This window comes from Sinocyclocheilus grahami, unplaced genomic scaffold (assembly GCF_001515645.1).
Source record: "Sinocyclocheilus grahami isolate Dianchi unplaced genomic scaffold, SAMN03320097.WGS_v1.1 scaffold68.1, whole genome shotgun sequence".
Taxonomy (NCBI): Eukaryota; Metazoa; Chordata; class Actinopteri; order Cypriniformes; family Cyprinidae; genus Sinocyclocheilus; species Sinocyclocheilus grahami.
Window position 1 is genome coordinate 1,663,735 of NW_015505247.1, and position 26,262 is coordinate 1,689,996.

A 26,262-nucleotide genomic window follows, 5' to 3' on the forward strand; every position below is an offset into this window, starting at 1 on the left:
TCTATTTTATTGAAGATTTTGAAAACTACAGTAACAGCAGGTCAAGGGTAAAGCAGAACAAAACTGCATCTTCGAACATGAACAAAAAGGTATCAACTTTTTATGTCACCAGATATGAAAAAACATAATATAAATCTAATATTATTTGCAGACTGATTAGTAAGACACTTGCTAAAGTTCAAATAAAAATATTTTCCTGGTCATTTCAGCACATTCCACACAGTCAAATACAGTACGGCAAAATCATCCTTTTCTGTTAACATTTACACTATTCCACATTTGTGACACGAAAGCCGAGTTGAATAACTAGACTTGGCTAAAGTAAACCTTCAATTAATAGTTCCTATCTGAGAACCCTAATGAGGTCCAGAGTGATCCGATTCCTCTGAAGATCCACATTCATGACCCGTACCTCTACCCGCTCACCTGGGCCAAGAGCTAGGCTTCTTCGCCGCTGGTCAACAGGCAGTTTATCCGGAGTGATGAAACGCTTTGGGATGAGACCAGAACGTCCGACTCCAATGTCCACAAAGGCTCCAAATAAAGCAGTGTTTGTTACACGGCCCGTTAGCACCATTCCATCGTGCAGGTCACTCATGGACACAATTTCCCGCTTGAAATCTGCCTGCTCAAAATCTATTGAGAAAAAAAAAAGAGAGAAAATAATTAAGGTAAAGGTGTGGAATTCGCGTGACCACCTTCAACATGAGCAAAATGTAGATGGGGAGTTTTTTTGCCTTCGAACAAAAATCACAAACTTGGATTCCTATTGAAATTACTGGAATTTGCGAAATTTCACCAAGCAACGGTCAATGTCACTGCACCATTAGAAACAAAGACGGAAAGAAGGAATGATAGAATGTTTAAACAGATTTTGTCTTTTTCCAGAGACTAAGATTGACATTAGCCTCCTTCCCTTCAAATCTTAAGCACCCTCCTCCAAACTGATCCAAGAACTCCAAAGCTAGACATTAGAAACAAGCTTCAGCTAATGGTTTAAAACAAATAGAATTACCAGGCCTCTCAAACCTCTTCTTTCTGAGTCCATTTTGTCTGTTTTTTGGGTGATTTTCTTTGGGAGGTGCTTTTTACATAAACATGGCCTCTCAGCAGGCTCTGCAGTCCAGGAAACATTCATCTCTGATTATTCTTATCCGGGACACCTCACCTAGAGCACTGCTCACATGGCAGTTATTTATACAGCTGGCTACAGAGCAGAGCCCATCAGGCTTCCACCCAGGGGAAGTGAGCCTGCAGCCTTCTGATGAGAAAGCTAGTGTCCTATCTAGTGCACGACACTGAGGTGCCATCTCATCATCTGGAGTCTCCTGCAACCGTCTCTGCTAAAGGTCTTGATTAAAATGTACAAAAAATGTTTTGTGGCATTTTCAGATTAATTTATTATAGTTTTTCCTCCACAAGAGTCCTAATTCAACTTCAACCAACACTGTCATCATCTTTTCAAATACAAAAATGAAACCCCCTCCTGTTCCCAAAGAAAACCTTTCTCTGCATGTAATGAACTCTGCTCCCCAACCCTGAAAACACGTTAAGACATTCATCTCAATTACAATCCTGTCACATTTAATGAAACATAACATTTACTATCAACACCCGCAGAAGGAAAACAATGTCTTCTCAGATGTCTGAACTTAACATTAAAACCAGAAGAGGCGTTTGTTGTTTGGTCGTTTTTATTCACTTGGAGAGTCACTGGGGGATTTTAGCACTGAAATCAAGGCTACTCTGCTTTCCTCTTTACGCAGCTTTCTCTCTCATTAATGATATATCTGTCGGCAGGTCTGCTTTAATAATGCGGGTCTTCCCCAAAATTATGCGGCAAGACTTCAAAAGCCTGGAGCGCCGCCCAGTCATCTCACAGACGAGAGACGGACTCAAGGGAGACAGGAGGAGAATCGTTATAAGGGAGGGAGGAAAAGAGAGCGAGATGCCAGCATTGTCTGTGATCTGTGCACCGGCCATGTTGAGAAAGTACTTTAATACTTTGGTTTGTGCAGTGCTAAACTGATTTCAAAACCTTCATCTGTGTAGAAACTTGAGGTACAGTAAACTTCTGCTATGAAATGTTGCCACAGGCTACGATCCGAACCACATCATAGAAAATTTTAAACGTTCATGCGCTGAGTTTACATTTGCCTGTCTGTCTGTATGTGTAGAGTCATCCTACATGTACATTTCTTAAAGCAACCAAACAAAAAATGAAAATTCATCATTTACTTAGCTGTTTGACAAATACCGGTATATATGATCTACCTTCTTTGGTGGAATACAAAAGGAGATATTTATATTAGATTGGCCAAGCAGCACACAGAAACGTGTTGTCAACCTGACCTCATGAGAAAACTATTTGAGTTGCCCATTTCACTTGAATTCATTCAAAACTACGATATTTGTAGAAAAAAATGCATGCAAAAAAGAAAAGAAAAAACAAAAACTAACCTTTGGCATGTACGAAAATGAACAAATGAGATCATACAAATTATTATGGTACAAATTTGCAACAAATTCACCCAATTTAAAAAATGCCATGAAAGTATGTTGGCAAAGCTGCCCAGACATTCAGCTAAACTTCTGCAGTAAGACAGTAAGTCAATGAGTCTGTAATTGCATGAGGGTGAGTAAATAATAAACGTTAATTTTTTGGTGAACAACAACAAGGATTTTTATTTTCTGCTGAGACAGTAGTTTTGATTTTTCACTGGACCCAACACAAAAGAATAATACATTTAAATTTTTGGAAATGTATTTTATACTTGCTAGAAATATACAGTGGGGCAAAAAAGTATTTAGTCAAGAAAAAACTAAAACTAACCTTTGGCATGTACGAAAATGAACAAATGAGATCATACAAATTATTATGGTACAAATTTGCAACAAATTCACCCAATTTAAAAAATGTTATGGGTTGCCATGAAAGTATGTTGGCAAAGCTGCCCAGACATTCAGCTAAACTTCTGCAGTAAGACAGTAAGTCAATGAGTCTGTAATTGCATGAGGGTGAGTAAATAATAAACGTTAATTTTTTGGTGAACAACAACAAGGATTTTTATTTTCTGCTGAGACAGTAGTTTTGATTTTTCACTGGACCCAACACAAAAGAATAATACATTTAAATTTTTGGAAATGTATTTTATACTTGCTAGAAATATACAGTGGGGCAAAAAAGTATTTAGTCAGCCACCAATTGTGCAAGTTCTCCCACTTAAAAAGATGAGAGAGGCCTGTAATTTTCATCATACTCTGTCTCTATTGTTAAGCAATCTTACTAAAGACTATCATAAGCCATTTTCACAATTTCAATAAAACCTCATCTATGTTAGTCAGATAGATAACATTATCCTGGTGACAAATCAGCAGTTTTCAAGAAAATTAATGTACAAAATTAACAAATGTGATTGTGGCAACAAAAAGTGCAAGAGTTACTGTATATTAACTGTCCCGGGCCAGTGGGTAATCTTTATTTTTGAGTCCTGCAATTATCTTCAGATACAAATATTATTCTGTCCTGTATGTAGAGGAAAAAGAGAGGGCACATCATAGATCATAGATTCTTACCCTGACGAATATCAAAGCCAGGTGGCTGAGTGAGTCCATCCACAATGAGCTGAAGAGTCTCAGGTGTGGTGTCCAGAGATTTGGCCAAGACATCCAGACCTCTGCTCTTAACACTGCTCTCAATACTCTGCCTGAGCACAGCACTGCCCATCTGATCCAAATTACCACCTATTTGAGACAAAAACCTGAATGAAGAGAGCAAGAAGAGAAAATTACTTTCTTGACAAGTGGAGAAACAAATTTAAGTGCATTTTATCAGTTTTTAAGGAGATTTCGTATAACACCTTCTGCAAACTTTATTTCGTATTCAGAAACACTCCACATACACACACACACACACACACACACACACTTGATTGAGATGCTGTGTTAAGGCAGTGAGGTGTGTTGAGGTCCATGGGAGGTGGTGTCTTAAAGAATGGCTTTTTAATAGCCCTTCTCAGAGCCCAGTGCATGTGGAGGAACTCCCCCGACACTAGCGAGGAGCCTGAAGGCCGATACACGGAGTGGAGCAAAGACTGGGAGAGGAGGTAGATAGGGGAGGGGAGGTGAGACTAATTATGCCCTAAATCTTGATTTCTAGAGTCCCAGAGATGAAGACTCTGTCTCCCTCTATAAATCTAACCGCCTTGTGAGCACCATACATAAAAGGAAAAGGTTAGTGCTGAGGCTTGAGCAGTGAAGCAGGAACACAGACCAAACACAGCCAGCTAAAAAGATCTACACATGGCCTATTACTTGGCACAGCCCATAAGCTCTGGCTCAGGATGAGCATATTAATTCATGATGTGATCATGAACTGTAAGACTGAGACACTGGTTAACCTTCAGCTTCATACTGTGCTGCATAGTAGGTCTGTTAGGACCATATACTGCAAATCGAAAAATTACCACAATATGTAAATATACAGCATACTGTGTGTATGGGTGGCAATCATTAGGCAAATAATTATTAGATTTTATAGTTGCACTGAAATGGATTAAAAATAAATAAATAAATAAACGCCCAGTGGTGACACTTCCAGATTCTCCAGATGCCTCCAAAAAGAACAGCTTTATATTAGTGCTTTACTATTAAGCATAAAAGAAAAACAAAACATTGGTTTTGGAACCCTATATATACAGTGGGTACGGAAAGTATTCAGACCCCCTTAAATTTGTCACTCTTTGTTATATTGCAGCCATTTGCTAAAATCATTTAAGTTAATTTTTTTTCCTCATTAATGTACACACAGCACCCCATATTGACAGAAAAACACAGAATTGTTGACATTTTTGCAGATTTATTAAAAAAGAAAAACTGAAATAACACATGGTCCTAAGTATTCAGACCCTTTGCTCAGTATTTAGTAGAAGCACCCTTTTGATCGAATACAGCCATGAGTCTTTTTGGGAAAGATGCAACAAGTTCTTCACACCTGGATTTGGGGATCCTCTGCCATCCCTCCTTGCAGATCCTCTCCAGTTCTGTCAGGTTAGATGGTAAACGTTGGTAAAATGATGCCTTTCCTGTCTAAAAAAAACAATGGGTGAAATATATTTCAAATTTACCAAAAAACGTAGGAACAACTGAAATCCCATGTACAGAAAAATCACATACTCTGGGTGGCCTTATAAAAGCATTTAGATTACATTTTATATATATAGATACTTCTCTTTATACAATACTTTTCATCATATACAGTAAAAGTGTAAGAACAAGTGTGTTATGGCTGCCTCTGCATAAAATGCAAATAAAGGCATGTATAGCTGGTTAATGAGAGATTGCATCTTCAGATTGCATATGTTTGCTGAGAGTGATAAAAGGGAAGTTGTGAAGAATACGGAGACAATTTGAGCATGTTTTATGCAAATGAATAACCTCCAGATTCCGAATAATCCACACAATTATTAAGAAATGAGACCCAATGATAAGGTGTAGTGGTCTCCAAAGCTATGTGCTTTGCTATGTGGTTGTTAGGGTGATCTAGGTTGTTGCTAGGGTGTTCTGGGTGGCTGTTAGCAAGTTGCTAGGTGTTTCTTTAATTCAAAAGAATTTAATCCAACCCCCCAAAAATATGTTCTAAATACGGCTGGTGATAGGTGACGTTTTATAGTCCACCAGGTGAACAACATACCTCTCCTCAACAACCTGCACAATTCAAGTTATCATACCTTAACAAAAACACTATGGGATGAGTTATGCATCAAAATAATCTTAGAGTTAAACCTGCTAAGAACAAACCAAACCCCATACATTTTCAATACTATGAAGTGCAAGTACAGAAGTGCAATGCCAAAAGCAGCCGAAAATGATGCCTTTCCTGTCTAAAAAAAACAATGGGTGAAATATATTTCAAATTTACCAAAAAACGTAGGAACAACTGAAATCCCATGTATAGAAAAATCACATACTCTGGGTGGCCTTATAAAAGCATTTAGATTACATTTTATATATATAGATACTTCTCTTTATACAATACTTTTCATCATATACAGTAAAAGTGTAAGAACAAGTGTGTTATGGCTGCCTCTGCATAAAAATGCAAATAAAGGCATGTATAGCTGGTTAATGAGAGATTGCATCTTCAGATTGCATATGTTTGCTGAGAGTGATAAAAGGGAAGTTGTGAAGAATACGGAGACAATTTGAGCATGTTTTATGCAAATGGATAACCTCCAGATTCCGAATAATCCACACAATTATTAAGAAATGAGACCCAATGATAAGGTGTAGTGGTCTCCAAAGCTATGTGCTTTGCTATGTGGTTGTTAGGGTGCTCTAGGTTGTTGCTAGGGTGTTCTGGGTGGCTGTTAGCAAGTTGCTAGGTGTTTCTTTAATTCAAAAGAATTTAATCCAACCCCCCAAAAATATGTTCTAAATACGGCTGGTGATAGGTGACGTTTTATAGTCCACCAGGTGAACAACATACCTCTCCTCAACAACCTGCACAATTCAAGTTATCATACCTTAACAAAAACACTATGGGATGAGTTATGCATCAAAATAATTTCTTAGAGTTAAACCTGCTAAGAACAAACCAAAACCCATACATTTTCAATACTATGAAGTGCAAGTACAGAAGTGCAATGCCAAAAGCAGCCTTTCTTGCTCACTTTGAAACATCTAACAGTTCTAGAGCAGAACTAGATCTAGTGAAACAAAAAATCATAGGCTCTGTTGGGCCTTTGAGTTATGAGGTGATGAAAATGCAAAGAGTAACAGAAACGCATGCACACACTGCAGATGAATTCCAGCTTGTCTCTCAAGTAAAAGATTTGATGAAAGAACTGCAGAACCGAGTCATTCAAGTGACACTGCATATTCAGCAGCCTCCACAGCAACAACAGCACTAATGGTAAGAAATATCAAAGGTTTTTTTTTTTTTTAATTTTTTATAAGAAATCTCTTATGCTCAACAATATTGCATTTATTTTATTTGATCAAAAATACACGAAAAACAGCTACAATGTGAAATAGTTATCATACCTTAACAAAAACACTATGGGATGAGTTATGCATCAAAATAATCTTAGAGTTAAACCTGCTAAGAACAAACCAAACCCCATACATTTTCAATACTATGAAGTGCAAGTACAGAAGTGCAATGCCAAAAGCAGCCTTTCTTGCTCACTTTGAAACATCTAACAGTTCTAGAGCAGAACTAGATCTAGTGAAACAAAAAAATCATAGGCTCTGTTGGGCCTTTGAGTTATGAGGTGATGAAAATGCAAAGAGTAACAGAAACGCATGCACACACTGCAGATGAATTCCAGCTTGTCTCTCAAGTGACACATCTACTGCAAACAAATCACCAAAAATCCTATTCCACATTAATCACCATATGGTGAATGTTAAAAATTATACAAAAAAACAGAACCAAATTTCCAGTGGAAAATTAACTGAAAAGTCAGACACAAGCATGTGTCCTGACAACACCTGCTTGTAAATTACTTTCACACATATACCTGTGTGTCTACCAGTTTCAACAAATTACTCAAGCACTCATATTGCCCAACGGCAACTACCCATCATTCTCCACTGGTCCTGCACAGATTTCCGTGATGTTGGTCAGGGACACTGTGCTTCCCTCCAGCTGTCCCTCTGGAGCGCCAGAGTTGGCACAAGAACAGAATACAGATGGCCTGCTCGCATCATTAGCCTTATGATTCCAGCCCTGGCTGAAGATCGCAACATATTTGATCGAATTTATTAGCAATACCCAGAATTCCTCCCAAGCCCCCTAAAACCCTTGTTAAAGTCCTCTACATTAGCTGGATGCTACATTACCAACTCAGCACTGCAGGTGGCCATGTTTAATCAAATCCTGTTACTCCAAGAAAAATATGCCTGGGCTCATGATGGCAATTGGAGTGGAGCAACATCCATTAGCACAGCATTTGGTAACGATAGAGAATGGTGATAATACAGGGGACTACAAGGGAGGCTTTTCTGCCTGGTTTAGTTGGAAATGAAGCCTAACAGAGAGAAATGAAAACAAACAGATAGGGAGGAGAAGAGGGAGGATATAACAGGGTGAATATTCCCCCACTCCATGCCCCTAAGTGGCTTTATTAGACCTCTGATGACAGATAAGGCAAAGAAGGAGTGGATGGAAAAGCATATGATTCACACATGCATATACAGAGGTGTCCACAAGTCTCAGACCACCAGTGAAGGTGTTCAATTTTAAATCTATTTAATCAATATTAATTTTTACATTTTGTTAAATATTCAATTTATTATTATGCAATATAATTTGTAAAATACTAACTATATATAATTCTATTTAAATAATATATTAATAATTCTAAATATTAATTCTATTGATTTAATAAAAATATACAATTTTATAAAATGTATATGAAATATACAATTTTGTAATGAAAATGTGTATTAAATTACAAATAAAATACAAATAGAATATTATACATAATACTATATAATACTACTAATCCAATTTTATACACACATTTATTATAAATTATATTGTATAAAGATAATTATAATATCAATTGTATATAATATAATTGACATTATAATTAGAATAATAATATCAATACAATAATATCAATATAAATTTGCATTTACATGCGATTAGTGGCCTACAAATAGTATAGAATCTTCAATTTCCTCTTAATTTAAGTCATAACTTTCTTTGTTTTACTTTTTTTGAGTACACACACTATGCTACAACTGAAGCCAAAGTACGACATCAGCCATGAAGGAAATGAAAAAAGTGAGTAATAGGCAGTGAATGTCTTGTTCCTAAATTATAGTTGCCATTCACCAATAAATCCTCCAAATTCCACAGCATTTGGATGCCTTGCCCACGGTTCATATTCAATTTTCAAAAACCTCTTTCACATGCACACACTGATTTTGATTTAACTTGCAGCTGTCATGCACGCAAGCACATCCAAACCACAGGGCATCCGTGTGCACATCTTCTGGAAGCAACAGGCACAAGTGTCAGATTGGAGTAGTCTAAACAGACTTGAGCAGCACAGCTGTGGGGAGAGCGTCATTCACTGCCAGAGAGTGCTGAGCACACGCTGAATGTGCTTTTCATATGAGTGGCAACAGCTTGCACAACTCTCACACTGAGCAACACGGGACCAGATGCTCCTACTTGAGGTAAACACTTGTTACCACTTGGATCAATCCTTAAGCAGATCCAATGATCATATGCAGTAGTGCAGTAATGTTATAGTTCAGTGCCACGCTCTGTTCTCACCTCAAGGCGATGCTGTAGGATTCAGGGTGGATGCAGGTTTGGTCCAGTGGGTTAAACTGGTTAGAGGCGCTCCCAGAGCCCTTAACTTTTTTCTTCTCAGCTGTCTGTTTCAGAGGAACCTTGAGGCCTTCGTTCCCTCCAGAGTCAATACTACTTGAAGCACAATTACAAAAAACATTGAGAGTAAAATGTCTGATTTATAAATTTGCTTTTACATGTGATTAGTGGCCTACAAATTGTATTGTGTATATCTTAAATATTTCTTTTTCATTTTTTAGACATTGTGGTAAGCTGTGCCACTTTTTAGTTGCCTTCTAGAAGAAGAAATCAAATCTTTCAATTCTGATGATATCATGATGCATTATAATACATATGGATGAGATTATGAGATTATCAACTGAAATTAGAATAAAGCGTCTATAACATATAACTATAAAACTAAAAAGTAAAAAATGGTCAAGTGACACACCTTGCCTTAAGTTGCCCCAAAAATAAGAATATAAATGATAAGTACATGAGTAAAATAAAAACAATCCCTTTCCAAATTCTTATTTTCTGCACAGCAATTACATTTTCATCAGTCAGCCAAAAGGTTTAATATTCAGAAAAATTTTATGCAAAAGTCAATTTAAGTCACTTGTGATATTAAAAGTACTAATAATTATTAATAATATTAATTAAATGAATTAATTAATTAAAGCTGCAGTCTGTAAATTTTGCCTCTTTTTCGCCATCTCTGTTTGAAATCCTGGAATTGCAGCATTGCGGAATTATCTAGCTTGCCTGTGTTGTGAGTCTGCATGGCTCCAGCACGGATGAATCGAATGTTCTGAAGCGTATGTGTGGCAGTCAGTCACCGCACCGGTGTGGATATTTACTGTACTTCGCAATCACAGATTCTAGCCTACGTCTTGGAATATGAGCCAAATAAGAATTTTCACCGTATATATTGCCATCTGAACAAGTAAGTAACAAGTCTGCCACGTTTGTTCTGACCAACTGAGGAAAAAAGCATTGCCATAAATCTCGCTACCAATGGTGATTAAATCTAAAGATCGGTTAGCTCACATCACATTAAACCGTTCAAATTATTATTATTGTTATACTTTATTCTCAAATGATTAATGTTAACAACATCAGCATTGGTGACTGAGTATAGTGTGTATTAGTGTGTAGATCTCAATTTCTACAGTCTAATCTAATTATCATACTCTTCGAATTTCCTATTAAGAAATTATTTTAACCCAAAAAGCAAATTATGCTCCCTTCGAACTGGTTTTCTTTCAAATACAAATCTTTGTAATCCCAGGCTATCTGTAATCAGAAACCCATTTATAACTGGAATATAATTTCATTTCATTCACATGTGTTTCATAAACTCATAATCCTTTATGGATTACAATCCGCCATCAAAATGATACATTTAATTATTCTGGCTGCTGTGAGAAAAGGCTATAAACGATCGGCCACCTGCAAGATCCTCACATGCGATAGCCTAGTAGCCAGGACAACTTCTTTATGTTTACAGACGTGATGTAATGACGCAGCGGCATGCTCGAACTTCCCACAAAAACCTACCCATACCACTCAAATTAGAAAACATTATTATAAGCTAACCGTTGTGAATCGGGCTAAAGTAAGGCGATAGTTTTGAACACTGGCTGGTTATGTACTTGCTCAAATATTGATTTCGGATTATTTTTAACCAAAAAAAGTTACAGACTGCAGCTTTAAAATGAATTAACAATTGTAATAGTATTTTTGGCATTTGTAGGCAAAACTCACCATTACTATTGGTTAAGCCACTGGCACATCTTAACCAAAGCACATATGAAAAATGTTTAATTTAACAACTCATGGCTAATTTTAGAGAAATAATTTATATAATTTTGCACACTGGCATTTAAAAAATATATGGTAATGTGACAAAACATTTTTTATTTCAGATTAAGGGGGCGACACATCTTATCCCACTCACCACTACATGGTATAAAGGCAGCTTGGTGCAAAAACATGTAACTGTAGAAGTGGTATGAATCGGCCGTGTACCTGCGTACTGTCTCAGGGTTGATCCTGATGAAGCCGGCACACTGTTGAAAGCTCTTAGGACCGAGGCCTTTGACCAGTTTCAGCTGTTCTCTGTTGAGAAAAGGCCCATTCTTTTCTTTCCACTCCATTATACTGCGTGCTCGCCCTGCGTTCAGACCTGCTATGTGCCTGATAAAACAAAACACATAACTTAAAAAAAAAAAAAGGAAAATCTTACCTCAAACACATATGAAAAATGTTTAATTTAACAACTCATGGCTAATTTTAGAGAAATAATTTATATAATTTTGCACACTGGCATTTTAAAAATATATGGTAATGTGACAAAACATTTTTTATTTCAGATTAAGGGGGCGACACATCTTATCCCACTCACCACTACATGGTATAAAGGCAGCTTGGTGCAAAAACATGTAACTGTAGAAGTGGTATGAATCGGCCGTGTACCTGCGTACTGTCTCAGGGTTGATCCTGATGAAGCCGGCACACTGTTGAAAGCTCTTAGGACCGAGGCCTTTGACCAGTTTCAGCTGTTCTCTGTTGAGAAAAGGCCCATTCTTTTCTTTCCACTCCATTATACTGCGTGCTCGCCCTGCGTTCAGACCTGCTATGTGCCTGATAAAACAAAACACATAACTTAAAAAAAAAAAAAGGAAAATCTTACCTCAACATTCAAAACAAATAGGATTAAAAAATGTTTTTATGTTTTCTACATTTTTTCACTAATGGGCTAGGCTAGCAAGTATTGCTATTTTTCTCTGAAGTTCAGAAACGTCCTTAAAGACACCTTTTATGCTTTATGCAATGAAACTTCTTAGGTCACAATATTTAAGTGATGTAAGTGATTCTTGAGTCAGATATAAGTTATTCGGTCCAAAAAACCTAAACTTAATCTCTCACATTTTCCCGCTTGACCAGCAGGTTCAATTCCTGTTTGTTTTTGGAATTAGTCATTGCTTTATATGTCAATACCCAGCATTAACCACACATCCTGAATAAAGAGCTTCACAGAAGTCCACCCAAGACCATGGAAATTCCTTTTCATATTTATGTAATCCCTACATGTTCACAAACAAGAAGTCAGATATTAGTAAAATATTGAGAACTTTTTCCAGCAGAATTACCAAATGGCTGCTTAAGATCTTATAATCTTTTTGACCTTTCCATACAAAACAGAAAGGCATTGAGATTTTATTTTTTATTTTTTGTGAGACTGTATGGGCAATTCGAAGTGGCAGCTCCCCTAAAAGCAGCTATGTAAACATTGTATGTCATCACTTATAAATAAGGGGCGAATAATGCTGGAGCCACAAACACGTCGTCTGGAGCTCTGGTACTGAGAGCTCATTTAAAGTCAGGTAAACAGATGACCTGATCCCTACCTCACGAGCATTTAACCCTGCCTCTTAATGGGATCACACAGCTTTCCAGCTCTGAATAGTGATGTATAGGTGTCTAAGTACACCATAAGTTAAAAGCATAATTAAAAGTTAAATATAGAAATCTGATCTTTGTGAAATGCATGCATTTCAGTCTAATGCTTACATGTACCTGAATGAATGCATTGATGAAATATGGAAGTGTATGTGCTTCATCAAAATATGTTTTAAACTCACTTATACTAACTCCTAGTGTTAAGCGAAGGATTTTTTTTTAAAGAATAAGCTGTGTAAATGAAAGCTAACCTTTCGAAGGCACATCTAGCGGCATGATCCTGATTGTATTGCGGAAATATATTATTGCACGTCACTGTTTTCCGTAGTGCAAACAATTTGCAATTACTCACAAAATCCTACAAGGTATTAGGCAGAGCAAGTGGATGTAATGAATGTGTACATTTCAGTGTTTCTGTAAGTTTATGTGACTAATATTCGAGGCTATATATCTAAATTTGTGTATATGTTAGCGAGCAGCAATGTTTGTGTATGTAGATCACAATGTTTGTGTGTAGTGGGGATGTGAAAAGACGTTACGGTGCGTGCGTCTCTTGAGTGCGTGTGTGCGCAGCATGTAGGGTGTCAGACTAAACAGAGTGCTAAGCAATAACGGGGAGGCGAGTGAGAAGTTGCCATGTTGTGACTTCTGCTGGAAAGTATTTGGCCTCTACCTCATCAGCGTCTCTGAACAGATGTTGATGTCCACTCCCACGAAGCTCACACACTCCTGCACCACCCCATCCAGCGCTGCCCTCAGCAAACTCTGTGACACGTCGTGCTGGAAACAGTGACCACAGTCTTAGAACGTGTGTTTGTGTAAGAAAGGAGAAGGAAGGGCTCTGTTTTTGACCTGGCCTCTGAAAATGAAATCAAACACCTTGAAGATGTTTTTCTAGTATGTTGACTTGATTCAATCACAATTTTGACGTACATTAAAAGTTCACTAAATCGCTATGGAAATAATTAAAACAGTAAAAGTTCTACTCCGTGTCTTTTGAAATGTCAAGAACTTGCGATATCTCAGCAACAAATCGTGCTGTCTCAGTCACTTTCCAAAAACAAGCCACTTTGCAAGGCCAATGTTGTGTCATTGGCAATCAAACGGTAACCCTAAATACTTTGTGGTGTTCATGCTGGTCTGAGGGGGAAAAAAGAGACGGCAGAATAAAAAGGCAGCCAGTGGATTGCTTTGCCTCAAGAGACACAGAGAGAAGGTCTGAGGCTGTTTTCATTGGAAAGCATCTGTGACACTTCAAAGTCCTCTCACAGGAGTTTTCCATTAAGTGCAGGGAATTGATAAAGTTAATCCAGCCGAACTTTTCACACTTTGGAGGCGGTTTTCTAAAATGGAGAAGGAATTCAAAGCAAAGAAAACCGCAAGGCCAAATTCAAAACTGACCAAAATTAGGAGCAAGCAGGGAATTCTGACAAGCCTTTGTCTGTCTTGCATTGGGACCAGTATCCATATGGAAGAAGTTAGACCCGTGCTTGAGACCTGCTAAGAAGAATGTGCAATTCTTCATTTGGGAAAACTCATTACAATGAACAACTTCTCTACTTTTACAAGATTTTAATTTTCATGTAATAGTTACAGTCCACCATGGACAACATTCAAATTTAAAGTTGCGATGAAACGGAAGTAGCAACAGGTCTTTTCTCTCATATCATGAAGTACATCAGAGTGAAATGTATTATCAAAAACAAAAAACATGTAGGGCAATGATTGGAGATTGTTGACTGGATGTTTTAAGTGCAGAAGTCTGGCATATGTCCCCAGACAGAAGTCTGAACAAACATAAAAATAAAATAAAAAAGATACATATGCATAAATAATTCATTCACAATAAGATCAATAACATGCATTTAGAAAACAGATGAACTTTCATTTCATGCTGACTTTAAAGTGCCCTTATTATGGGTAATGAAAGGCTCATATTTTGGTTTTGGGAGTCCCCAACAACAGGTTGACATGCATGCAAGGTCAAAAAACACTTTCATTGTCTTATAATATGCATTTATTTTTACCTATTTGCTCAGCGACTCCTAAACGATTCGTTTAACGATTCATTTTTCCAAACCCCTCCTTTGCTTGACGCTAATCTGCTGTGTTTGGTCCGATTGATCTCATGTTCATTTCATCGTGCCTGTAATGCCTGATAAAGCAGCGTTTGTGAGCACAGTGCTGCTTTCAGTGCTTTGTGTACAGCATTACCGGGGAAACAGCTATTTTTACCGCTCCAAAAGAGGCACCTAGTGGCAAAGAATGAATTTGCATTTTCATTCAGACCAACGCAAAAAAAACAACAAGTGAGCGGGCAATATGCTATTGTTTCATGTTGACGTCAACATGAAACGGCTTGGGATTCGTTTTAAAAACGACTCGTTTCAATTATTCAGAGTCGACTCTTTCTTTTGAGAGACAATAACTTTATACACGGTGCACTTTCAGATTTAAAACATGCCAGGATGTTGACATTCACTTAGAGCTGTGTTACACACTGCATGAAAGGTAATTTTTAAAAATCCATAATAGGGCCACTTTAAGAGGACTAATCTGTCTAGTAAATCCATATGAAACAGGATATATAGGTTAAAAAAACGGCCACTTTAAGTGTCGTTAAGTCCTATGGACTTACATTTGAATGCAATGCACTTATTGTGTACATACACATTTTAACATTGTACTTCTACATATTTCTACATTGTAAAAATACCTTTCTGTATGTACAGCTATAATTAATTTCTGTAGTTTCATCTGCAATTACACTGCCAACCCTACCCCTACACCTTAACCCACCCTAAACCTCACCAAACCAACAAAACCTATCCCTAACCTTAACCGTATCCCACCTCAATAGCAGTGTTTTGCCATTTAACATTAAAAATAGGTACATTGCACCTAACAATTATTGATTGATTGACTGACAGACTGACTGACTGATGCAAGTACATAGCGGTTAAAGACACCTAATATAAAGTAACCAAAATCTAAACTTTATACTGTACATCTATGCCTCTTTAAAATTTCTAGCCATGGACATATGGGAGTTCAACACAATGAAAAAACAAATGTAGTTAAACTACTCAAAAAACTCATTGACTCCAATTCCATCTACAACCTAAATAGATTCAAAGCTCTTTTGATGAAATGTTGAGCAAGTGACTTTTGAAACACCCACCCGTTTATGGTTGTTAAAGGATGATGAGAAACTTTAAGAGGTCAAAATACTTTTCTCTAATTTTATTTTTAATTAGGGGAAACCCCAACATTTAAAAGAACAGCAAAAGACAGTTTATGGTGGTTTGGGAGTGTACGACATGTATTGCCCATTCTGTGTACTTTTCTGTGTGTAAATTTACAGTGTAAGTAAGATCTAATGCTTTCAAGTTGTATTTGTGTGAACTAGTGTGTCATTGTGTTTGTGTGAATACAAATTCAGTATATTAAACAGACTGAGAAGCCCACAGGTCTCTTATAACTAACTCAAAATACACATTCAACCTCCCTTGTGCACATACGAATACACACAGGCAGAAATAATAAACAAAGACATAGACGATATATTTCCCTCATATTTAGACATAGTGGATTGCTTTCAGAGAGTGTTAGTGTTTGAAATTACACAACCAATGGGAAAAAGTAAGAAGTGGGTCTGAGATGGTGTGGATCGGGATACTTTATCCTAATATCTTATATTGTTTCAATCATTCTGGGACATATTACAAATGAACTTGCTTCATCAAGAGGCCAGTTTAGCTGGTAATGAAGAAAAAAGAAAAAAACATGAAATAGTGTAGAAAACCTTATTCTATAACTAAGCACATGTTTCGAGGATACATATATGGTGGATATTCAGTCATTAAAGACTGACTGTTAATATCCTTCCATGGCAATCATGTTTTACATTAAACACAGAGCGACGCAATGTGCTAGCTAAAGAACTGCTTTCCAATGTAATAAAATGCAGTACATTTGGACTGTGAAAATGTGTCCATCAAAACTCAGAGAACGTCAAAGCGGTCTTAAAAGAAATTTGAATATTGCAAACTCATTAGCAGATCTGCCTGTTTGTCCACAAAACACATGTCTGTCGAAAGCAGGCACCAAAGCACTCCAAGAAGAGGTGTGATAAGAGATGTTATGGGATAAGCAGACTTCTCTTTTCTTTGATGGCTGAAAGAATTTTGTGCACGGGTTGAAACTAAATATTAATAAACAGGAAAAAAATAAAAGAAAATATTTTGGATTGGAATAGGGTACTTCATATAAAAGCATGACTTCAAGGAACCATGTTTTCTTGCAGTGCAATGGAGTTGAGGTGCTCATTTCTTTGTTGACAAACAGAGTGATGGAATAGTATCCTATTAGATACAACTGAATGAAGATAAATAGACATGGATTAGACCAGTGGTTCCCAACCCTGGTCCTGGAGGCACCCCAACACTGCACATTTTGCATGTTTCCTTTCTATGACAAACCAATTTCAGGTCTTGAAGTCTCTACTAATGAGCTGCTGGTCTGAATCAGGTGTGTTTGATTAAGGAGACATGCAAAACGTGCAGTGTTGGGGTGACTGGTAGAGAATCACACTTTTCTGCACCAGCTTGTGCACTTGATTAAAGTTTCAGTTAACATAATTAGTAATGTTTTTTAAAAAAACAGTAGCGGCATTGAGATCTCAGCACTAGACATCCCCTGGGAATAAGTGTGAGTGTGAAAATTGAAGGATCTGTCTTGAGGCTTTCAGAAGTCCTGCACTTTTTTGTAATATTGCCTCTAGTGGTTAATGCGGTTCATTGCAACAGGCCAATAGTCAAAAAAGAATGAATATTATTTTAGTATCACCTCCTAAATCTAGTCGGTGATACACAAATGCTGGAAAAACAACTGTAATATTAGACGGCCAAAAATATTTATTGCACAAAAAAAAGCCTTCATGTGGGAGAACACCACTGGCTGCAATATTCTGTCAAACATTTTTCACAAGTTTCCTTTGTAACCTTAGAGAGGTGAGAAATATATGTACACTACTGGAACACGTGTTGAAATGAAACATGAAAACTAAACAATACACATTAGAGCCTGAAGGCAGAAGCTGAGATATTCAAAGGCAGCCCAATCATTCCTAATGAACCTCGTTTACTCTGAAAAAAATACTCAGACATACAACCGTTTATGGCATTTTCCCATATGATGCTTATTGTGATTTCAAAACAGTCACTCATCAGACTTATCACATCACCACTGTACAAAACCAGATTATTATACTACAATCACTGACAGCTTGCTAATAATCAATAAAACAGTGCAGACTCGAGGTACTTCTCACAACAAACAACTCCTTATTTTTAACATACAAAAACCTGTTGCCACATAATAGCCGGATGCAACCTGAGAAGTGTGCGGACAGGTTCCCATGTAGCTGCTCCCAAACCCTAAGGTTAGCTTTTGAGTACTTGGCAGCCGGTCGACTGTATAAACTGCCTTGAGCGTGGATGGAGCAAAAATTCTCACAGTCCTTGAGCAGGCTGATAGAGGAAGACACCCAAAAAGTGTCGCCTGCGGACAGTTTGGAGCTCTGCTGATGGAATGCACACTCATTAGAAAGCCATCAATCATCACGACCCCACCAGATCTATTTTTAAAGGCTGTTCCAGGAAGCTACACTACTTTACGAGGTGGGACGCCACCACTGCGATATTAGCGCTCACATACTGCAAGAAAAAGTCAAATGAATGGCATATAATGGAACAAGAGAACGGACAATTATCTGTCAGGTCGTCTAGCAATGCAGGGTCAGTAGAGTGAATTAAAATGATAGTTCATCCAAAAATGAAAATTCTGTCATCATTTATCCACCCTCATGTCATTCCAAACCAGTATGACTTTCTTCTGTGGAACATAAAAGATATTTTCAGAAATGTGTGTGCTTTTTTTTTTTGTCCATAAAGTGGAAGTCAATGGTCATCAAAACAGTTTGGTTACCAACATTCTTCAAAACACCTTTTGTGTTCTGCAGAAGAAAGTAAGACACACAAGTTTGGAATGACATGAGGGTCAGCAACTAATATAAGAATTTAAATTTTTGCATGAACTATCCCTTTAAGGCTTTAAAAACACATCAATCACTTTGGACAAATTGAACAAAGCTGAACAAGAAAGTAAACATGGGCTGAAATTGTTGTGGTTATATTTGAAATATCAACCTAGACACTTTGACTGTTTCCAGTAGTAGCTGTTGAAAAAGGCTTCGGCATTTCACCCACTTCATCTCTCCAATCTCCTGTCAATCCTACTGGATATATCTAAGACTACATAACCATTTCAATTAGCGAGTATAAAACTGAGCTGCATCTGGTAGAGCATACGTTAAAAATCAAACCAACATCTCCAGCAGGGCCTGAGAAAGACCATGCTTGCCTAAAGCCGATATTAAGCTTTCCATCTGTCTTCAAACGCACATGAGCCGCACTCTCTGGTCCTCGCTCACAGTAGGAAGAGCGGCTGACAGCTGAGCTCTGACATGGCTTAGTGGTGTGGCAACCCTGAAGACAAAACAACCAAAACTCAATTAAATCATTGGGGAATAGGTGAAGAAATGTGGTGGGAGTTCACATAGTTTTTAAACCTGCCCTCTGTTTGAACAGACACATATCCCGGACCCTGATATACCAAGTATAGAGCAGAGGATGGGCCAGTGGTAACACAAATATGCAATTACATTGCCTCACCAAGCCCAGCAGAGCCACGGCGAGGTCTCCAACCCAAGTCATGCACACACGTATGCACAAAAACATATGGGCTCACACAAACCACGGGATTAAATTCAGGTGCGAGGACCTGTTTGGCTTGGATAGGCCCCAGCGCCAGAACAAAGTGTGTCTGTCCACACTCAGCCCAGTTAACAGGTTGTTTTTTTACAAAAAGCTGCCACTCTGAGATGTCAATCAGTTCTTCTCTCCTTTCCCCACCCTCATGACCCAACGTAGATCTAACCAGCTGCAGGCTCTGAAAACACACTTCCCAGAGAGAGCTGAACACACAACGATGTTTGACTGGGGAGATCCCTTTACATACCTCCCAAACCTCTGCCTTCAGCGTAACCAGAGACCTACGTTTTCAGCAAAACACAAAAGCTCCAAAACAAGGCATCTGAAAACAGCTACAGATGTGCTGACAGTAGTGTAAGAAATGACAAGGCCTGACAGAGCTTAAGTTATGTTAAATCATCTTTAAAACAGGCTACAATTTCTACCTGACATTAGATTTTAAATGTGAAGTCTTGTCTTCCCTGCAAGGTCATGTAGATGTGTGTTACTTATGAAACAATCTCAGACATCCTAAAATCTTGCAATAAGTATTAAAACTTCTCTACAGGGTTCCCACACTTTTTGACCAATGAATTTCCATCTTTCCAGTCATTTGAGAAAACCTTATTTTTCTGATTCAGTTTGAGCCCATTTGTCAGATTCATTATAGGCGCTAACAGAAAACTGTATATTGACCATAGAATTTTCCGGGACTTTTCCAGGATCTTTAGTCATTTTTGACTATGGAATAACAAATTGTGATTCAGTCCAATTCACCAGCAAGTACACAAAACATTTGATAGATTCATTACAGCACTTGGAGAAATATATTAACGTCCAAACGTTTGGGATTTTTTAAATCTCTTATGCTAACAATGCCTGTCTTTATTTGATTGAAAATATAGAAAAAATAACAATTTTCTCTTTTAATATTAAATTTTTTTAAATATTTGTCAGGAATTTTTAATTTTAAAAAACCAAGAGCATTTATTTGAAATATGAACTTTTGTAACATCATAAAAGTCTTTTCTGTCACTTTTGATAAACTTTACGCATCCTTCATTAAAATAAATAAATAAAAATACTAACCCTAAACTTTTGAACAGTAGTGCATATTAATAATCCAGGACTTTTCCAGGATCTTTCCAGTCAATTTGTGATTACTGAATAAGAATTTTCATTATGATTTAGACTGGTTTGCTAATGAATCAATCAGATCAGCTTGGAACAAATTTGATAGATTAAAGTATTGACTACAAAAAAACGTAAATCATAACAAATCTTCATACAATCTCAAAATTTAGTCAATGAAATATTTTAGAGCAGAGCCTTAATAGAAAAAAATAAGCAGACTGTATATTCACTACAGAAATTTCCATGACTTTTCTAGGCATTAAAAAAACTATTTTACAATTCCCTGAGGTTGCCACAACCTTACAAACACTGTACATAAGAATTATTCAAAGCTTGCTTTGCTCCATTAAAAACACTGTGCATGAATTCTAAAAAGCATTCTGGCAGTAAATCAGATGATGCAGTTTCCTGGCAGTGGACTGACATTTTAACGACTAATTCTGACACTTTTCTCACCTACAATCTGCTCCATCTTTCCTTTACCTCAGGTGAAGCCTGGAAACCAGGTCTGGAGTCGGTAAACACCTGTCAAACAGAACATGAGAGCTGCACCCATGCACACTGCACTACTGGACTCAACCACTAAAGTCATGAGAAAAACACATACTGTATATTAGTCCTCTTTCAGAGGTTTGCTACGAATGTGAACAGCCATAAAACACAAAAGATAAAGATAATTGTTGTAGACTTTACCCAGGAGAGGGAATTAATTAAAATTCATACATGTAAAAGATGGAAAAATGTATCATGCAAAAACACCGCTAGATCAGATATGATCAGAAAGAGTGAAGATGTTCAGCAGAGCGCATTACTTTTCCTTTTTCCCACGCGAAAATGGACTCAGCTATCAATCATCATCAGTCAGCTTCCTGTCAGTCAATACTCACACCACCATTCACTCTTTTCCGTTTTACCCTGAGGGAACAGTCTCAGCAGGCCCATTCAAAAGAGAAAGCCTGACATCACTGGTGCTTTTTCATTACACAACCTTCTAAACCTTCATCAGAAACTTTTTTTCCCAATAGATTGTTTATTGATGTTCTGAACATGGGATAAACTCTGTAAACAAAACTATTTACTAAAGCTTCACCTGTGTGATCAATAGAGTGGTCCTTGTGGGAACAAACATTCAAATGTAACATTTTGTAATTCAAAACTGAAGTACAACCTAACATATGCATATTTCTGCAGGTGTTCTGAAAAAAAAAACATTTATAAACACTGATTAACATAATATAATAATAGAGAATGGCTAAATAAATAATAAATAAATGGTTTATTGCGGGTTTAAATGTTTGGACTTGAAAAACACACGGGATAGTGCATCAAGGAGAGTGAAAGTTTCCTTAATATCCGGGGGGCGGGGGTGTACGGTGTTTTCTCTCACAGCTGGGGAAAATGGTCAAATGTGCCCTCTGGGACCTTTACGCAGTTGGGAAACCTGAACACTCTCCACCTATATGGCTCAGTGATTGACAATTAAACCTAAACCTTAGAAGTTCCACCCACTTTGAATAAATGGAATGTCAGGACAATACAAGTAACAACAGAGGGCGATGTGCAATCATAAGTCTTGTGAAGGTGACATCTTTAAGAGAGCGATTCAACAGCAAATGTTTCCACCCACTTCATAATATTACTTTATTTCATACAGTAAATACTTCATAGTATTACGTTATATTTTATAACATTTTATATTTAATTTGGGGTGTACAATATATCTATAACATATTGATCATATTTTATCTCTATTCATCTCTGTTGTGTTTATATACTGTGAAATAATGGATATTTAATTGTACATGATCATTCCCATATATTTACACATATATTGCCTTTTCCAATGTATATTTATAATATATGTAAATAATGTATTTTATATATACAGTATATATACATACACATACAGTGGGTACGGAAAGTATTCAGACCCCCTTAAATTTTTCACTCTGTTATATTGCAGCCATTTGCTAAAATCATTTAAGTTAATTTTCTTTCCTCATTAATGTACACACAGCACCCCATATTGACAGAAAAACACAGAATTGTTGACATTTTTGCAGATTTATTAAAAAAGAAAAACTGAAATATCACATGGTCCTAAGTATTCAGACCCTTTGCTCAGTATTTAGTAGAAGCACCCTTTTGATTGAAATACAATAAAGTGAACCTGGACATAAATTTTAAAGTTTTCATTAATTTTTCCCCGAAATGTTTAGAAAATATTGAATTCTAAACTGAAACAACCACTAAAGGCAAACTTTACAATTTTCAGGTAAAACATCTTTTTCCCATCACTCACAACATATGATATACATATACATATGCTGTAACCTCATTTTCTTGATTAAGGGAAGTTGGTATACAATAACACGCCCTATATGATTAAAGTGCTTAAAGCCTTACTTGACATACTCAAGTTAAGGAATAAGATTCATGGTCCAACACACATACAAACCCAATTCCAAAAAAGTTGGGACACTACAAATTGTGTGAGTAAAAAAGGAATGGAATAATTTACAAATCTCATAAACTTATATTTTATTCACAATAGAATATAGATAACATATCAAATGTTGAAAGTGAGACATTTTGAAATGTCAAAACTTTTTTGGAATCGGGTTTGTATATACATACTGTAATCCCCTCTCTCATACACGCACAAATACACTTATCACTCAGCATGTCAATGCAGTGGAGAGGCATCATGTGTTGCTAAGATTATGTGGCAGGGTAAATAAACACTAAGTGCTGACAGACGTGCAGGGGGTCGCTGTGATGCACACTAGACAACACTCACACTGTGCAGGGGCAAGGCGAGGTGACCCTGATACTCTGCTAACCTAAACTTGTGTGCATCAGCAAATGTGCATATGTTTTTTGGGTCGAAAGCAGTGAGAAGTATGTGATATATGATATTGATCCTTTTGCAAAGTCGCAAGATGTTCTTTCCTCTCCTTATTTGGGAAATGGCTCCAAGGGACCCAAGGCTATACAAATTGCACAATCCCAGATTTAACAACACCTAAAATTACATTTAATCTTAGAGTATTTCTTTGGTCCTATGATATACCAACCTTTATTTCACTACCATTCAAAAGTTTGGGAGCAGTAAGATTTTTAATGTTTACAAACAAAGTTTCTTGTGCACATCAATACTGCATTTAATACAGTAAAAATAGTAATATTGTGAAATATTATTCCAATTTAAAATAACTGCTTTCTGTTTTCATTTAACATAAAATGTAATTTATTCCTGTGATGATAAAGCTGAATTTTCAGCAGCCATTACTCCAGTGTCACATGATCCTTCAGAAATCATTCGGATATGCTGTTGTGGTGCTCAAAAACATTTCTTATCATTACCAATGTTGAAAAGGATTGTGCTTCTTAATATTTTTGTGGAAGCAATTGTGGAAACTGGTAGTATGTATTTATATACATATAAAGAACTTATTTCAACAAGAGATTCTGCAGAGTTAAAGGTCTTGATGTTTAAAAAAAAAGCAGCAGAGGGCAGAGGAGAGAAATCAAATATGCAGGACAGCTAGAGAAAAATAGAAAGATGAAAAGAGCGAGAAGAAAAGAAAAAAAAAATACTAATCAGGCCCAGCCTTGAGTCAACATATGATGCTACTGGGAATCATAGTAGAATTAATTTCTGGAGAAAAATGGATTACTCATAATACGAGACTGCAAAAGCAAACAGTCAGAGACAGGATTAGCTCTCTAGTCCAGCTGACTTCTGTTTGAAACTGCTATTACTCAAAACTAAAAATCAGAGCCTGGCTTAGTTAGTTGGGAATGCGCCTACAATTACTTTGATCATTTCACTGGATCAAGAGCAGAGGCAGACACAACATCATGTACACGGTATTATGTGAGGATACTCAACTGTTGACAGTGTGTTTAATAAAGACACAATAAACATTACTAAAGCAAACAACCCATAATTAGCATGGTTTTGAAAAGGAGATGTTAATGAGCTTGAATGTCAGGTGACTCACCTGATAAGTGCCAATACCAATGTGTTTGGGGTCAATTTTAATGAGCTCTGCTAAAGGATCCTGAACACGCCTCCCAATGGACACTGAGGATAAAGAAAAGAATGCAAGAGGAAATTATCTCACCATTATGTGTAGTTAATGTTCAGATATAATAAATGTCTCAAGAGAACAACAATATTTACACTTTAATAAACCCACAGACTTAATTAAGAATAAATTAGGCTCACATGAGCATAGATCTATGCAAATGAGACTATTTAAATCATGCAAAAGCTTGTGTGGAATGTACTGCACTAATCACAGTTTAACAGATTATATTAATAAACAAGATTTGCATTTACTGAAATAACAGCATTTGCAACACACAACTATGGAAACCGGTTTCCACCACAGAATAAAATAAAAAGGTAATTGCGACCTTTTTATATCACAATTCAGTCTTTTTTACAATATACCACACATAAATCTGAGAATTGTGAGAAAAAAAGTCCGGGTTGTTGGATAAAAATGTGCAATTACCTTTATTTATTTATTTGTTTGTTTGTTTAATCTTGTGGTGGAAACAAGCTCTTTTATACAAAACTATTCAGCAGTCTATGTAAATGTGACCACATAATATGGTAAAATATAGGCAAAAAAAGAAGACCTATCAAATACCTATTCATATACACATATTACTGTTTCCAATTATTACTGTTGATGTCATTGTTATTTACATTCTGTCAGTCAACAAAAGTATAAAGTTTACAATAAAGCAAAAAAAAGCTCAATTAAGGCTGAAATAATCTACGTAAAATCTGTGAACAAATGACAAGATCATTTAACAGACCAAGCTACAGATGAATATGCCATCACATCTGTCAGAGAGAAAGAGACAAACAGGCCCAATAATAGACACACTCACTTATGAATCCCCTTTTCCTCGTAAATTGTCGAAGACAGGCAAAGACATGGGCCAACTAAGAGAGGTCTGGTCAAATAAGAACCCAATTAAAGACGAACAAAAACCCAATTCAGAAAAACCTGAATCTAACTTATCCCAGGAAGTGTGACCAGCCAAACACAATATTATAAAATGAAATGAACTTAAGCAGTTTGGCGCACTTGTTCCATTAACTTTATCTAGTCTTGTTGAAGGTCAGCAAATGAAAGTAAGATTTTCATCTTTACTCGACCATGTGTGCGAGAGTCAGGGAGCGAGAGTCAGGGAGCAAGAGTGAGAGACAGAGAGAGCGACTCAGACAGAAATTGCGTGGTTTTCTGCCCAAGCACAACCTCCACATTACAGAGAGTGGAGAGAAGTGCTTTTGTGTGCGCTGTACAAGGCCTGAGCTGAAACTCCATCCCTTTCCAAATATTATTACAGGCAGCAATTTCCCACAGAGTTCAATGTGGAGACGCAGCGAGTGAGGCTTGGCGATCACGCTCCAGCAAGTCACCTCAAAACCTCCTTCCACAGTCACCCACTTCAGCCAGCACATCCACCTTGATCTTTACAGAGAGCCGTCCACCTCTACAAAAAATTGTCCTCAAA

At 37.0% G+C, this 26,262-nt stretch overlaps 1 protein-coding gene across 2 annotated transcripts in view; it reads right to left on the bottom strand.

Annotated features, from left to right (window-relative positions):
• Positions 1–26,262, bottom strand: part of LOC107585258 (S1 RNA-binding domain-containing protein 1-like) — a 53,365-nt gene continuing 27,103 nt past the window's right edge. The window contains exons 16-21 of one of the 2 annotated variants that reach the window (XM_016272200.1): positions 24,729–24,811; positions 13,449–13,555; positions 11,789–11,956; positions 9,293–9,445; positions 3,577–3,761; positions 1–636 (exon numbers count right to left, since the gene is read on the bottom strand). In XM_016272200.1, the coding sequence (XP_016127686.1) occupies positions 344–636; positions 3,577–3,761; positions 9,293–9,445; positions 11,789–11,956; positions 13,449–13,555; positions 24,729–24,811 (989 nt within the window). In that variant the 3' untranslated portion in view covers positions 1–343. Of the gene's footprint in view, positions 637–3,576; positions 3,762–9,288; positions 9,446–11,788; positions 11,957–13,448; positions 13,556–24,728; positions 24,812–26,262 lie in introns of those variants that run through there. The other variant, XM_016272201.1, reaches the window with a different exon arrangement.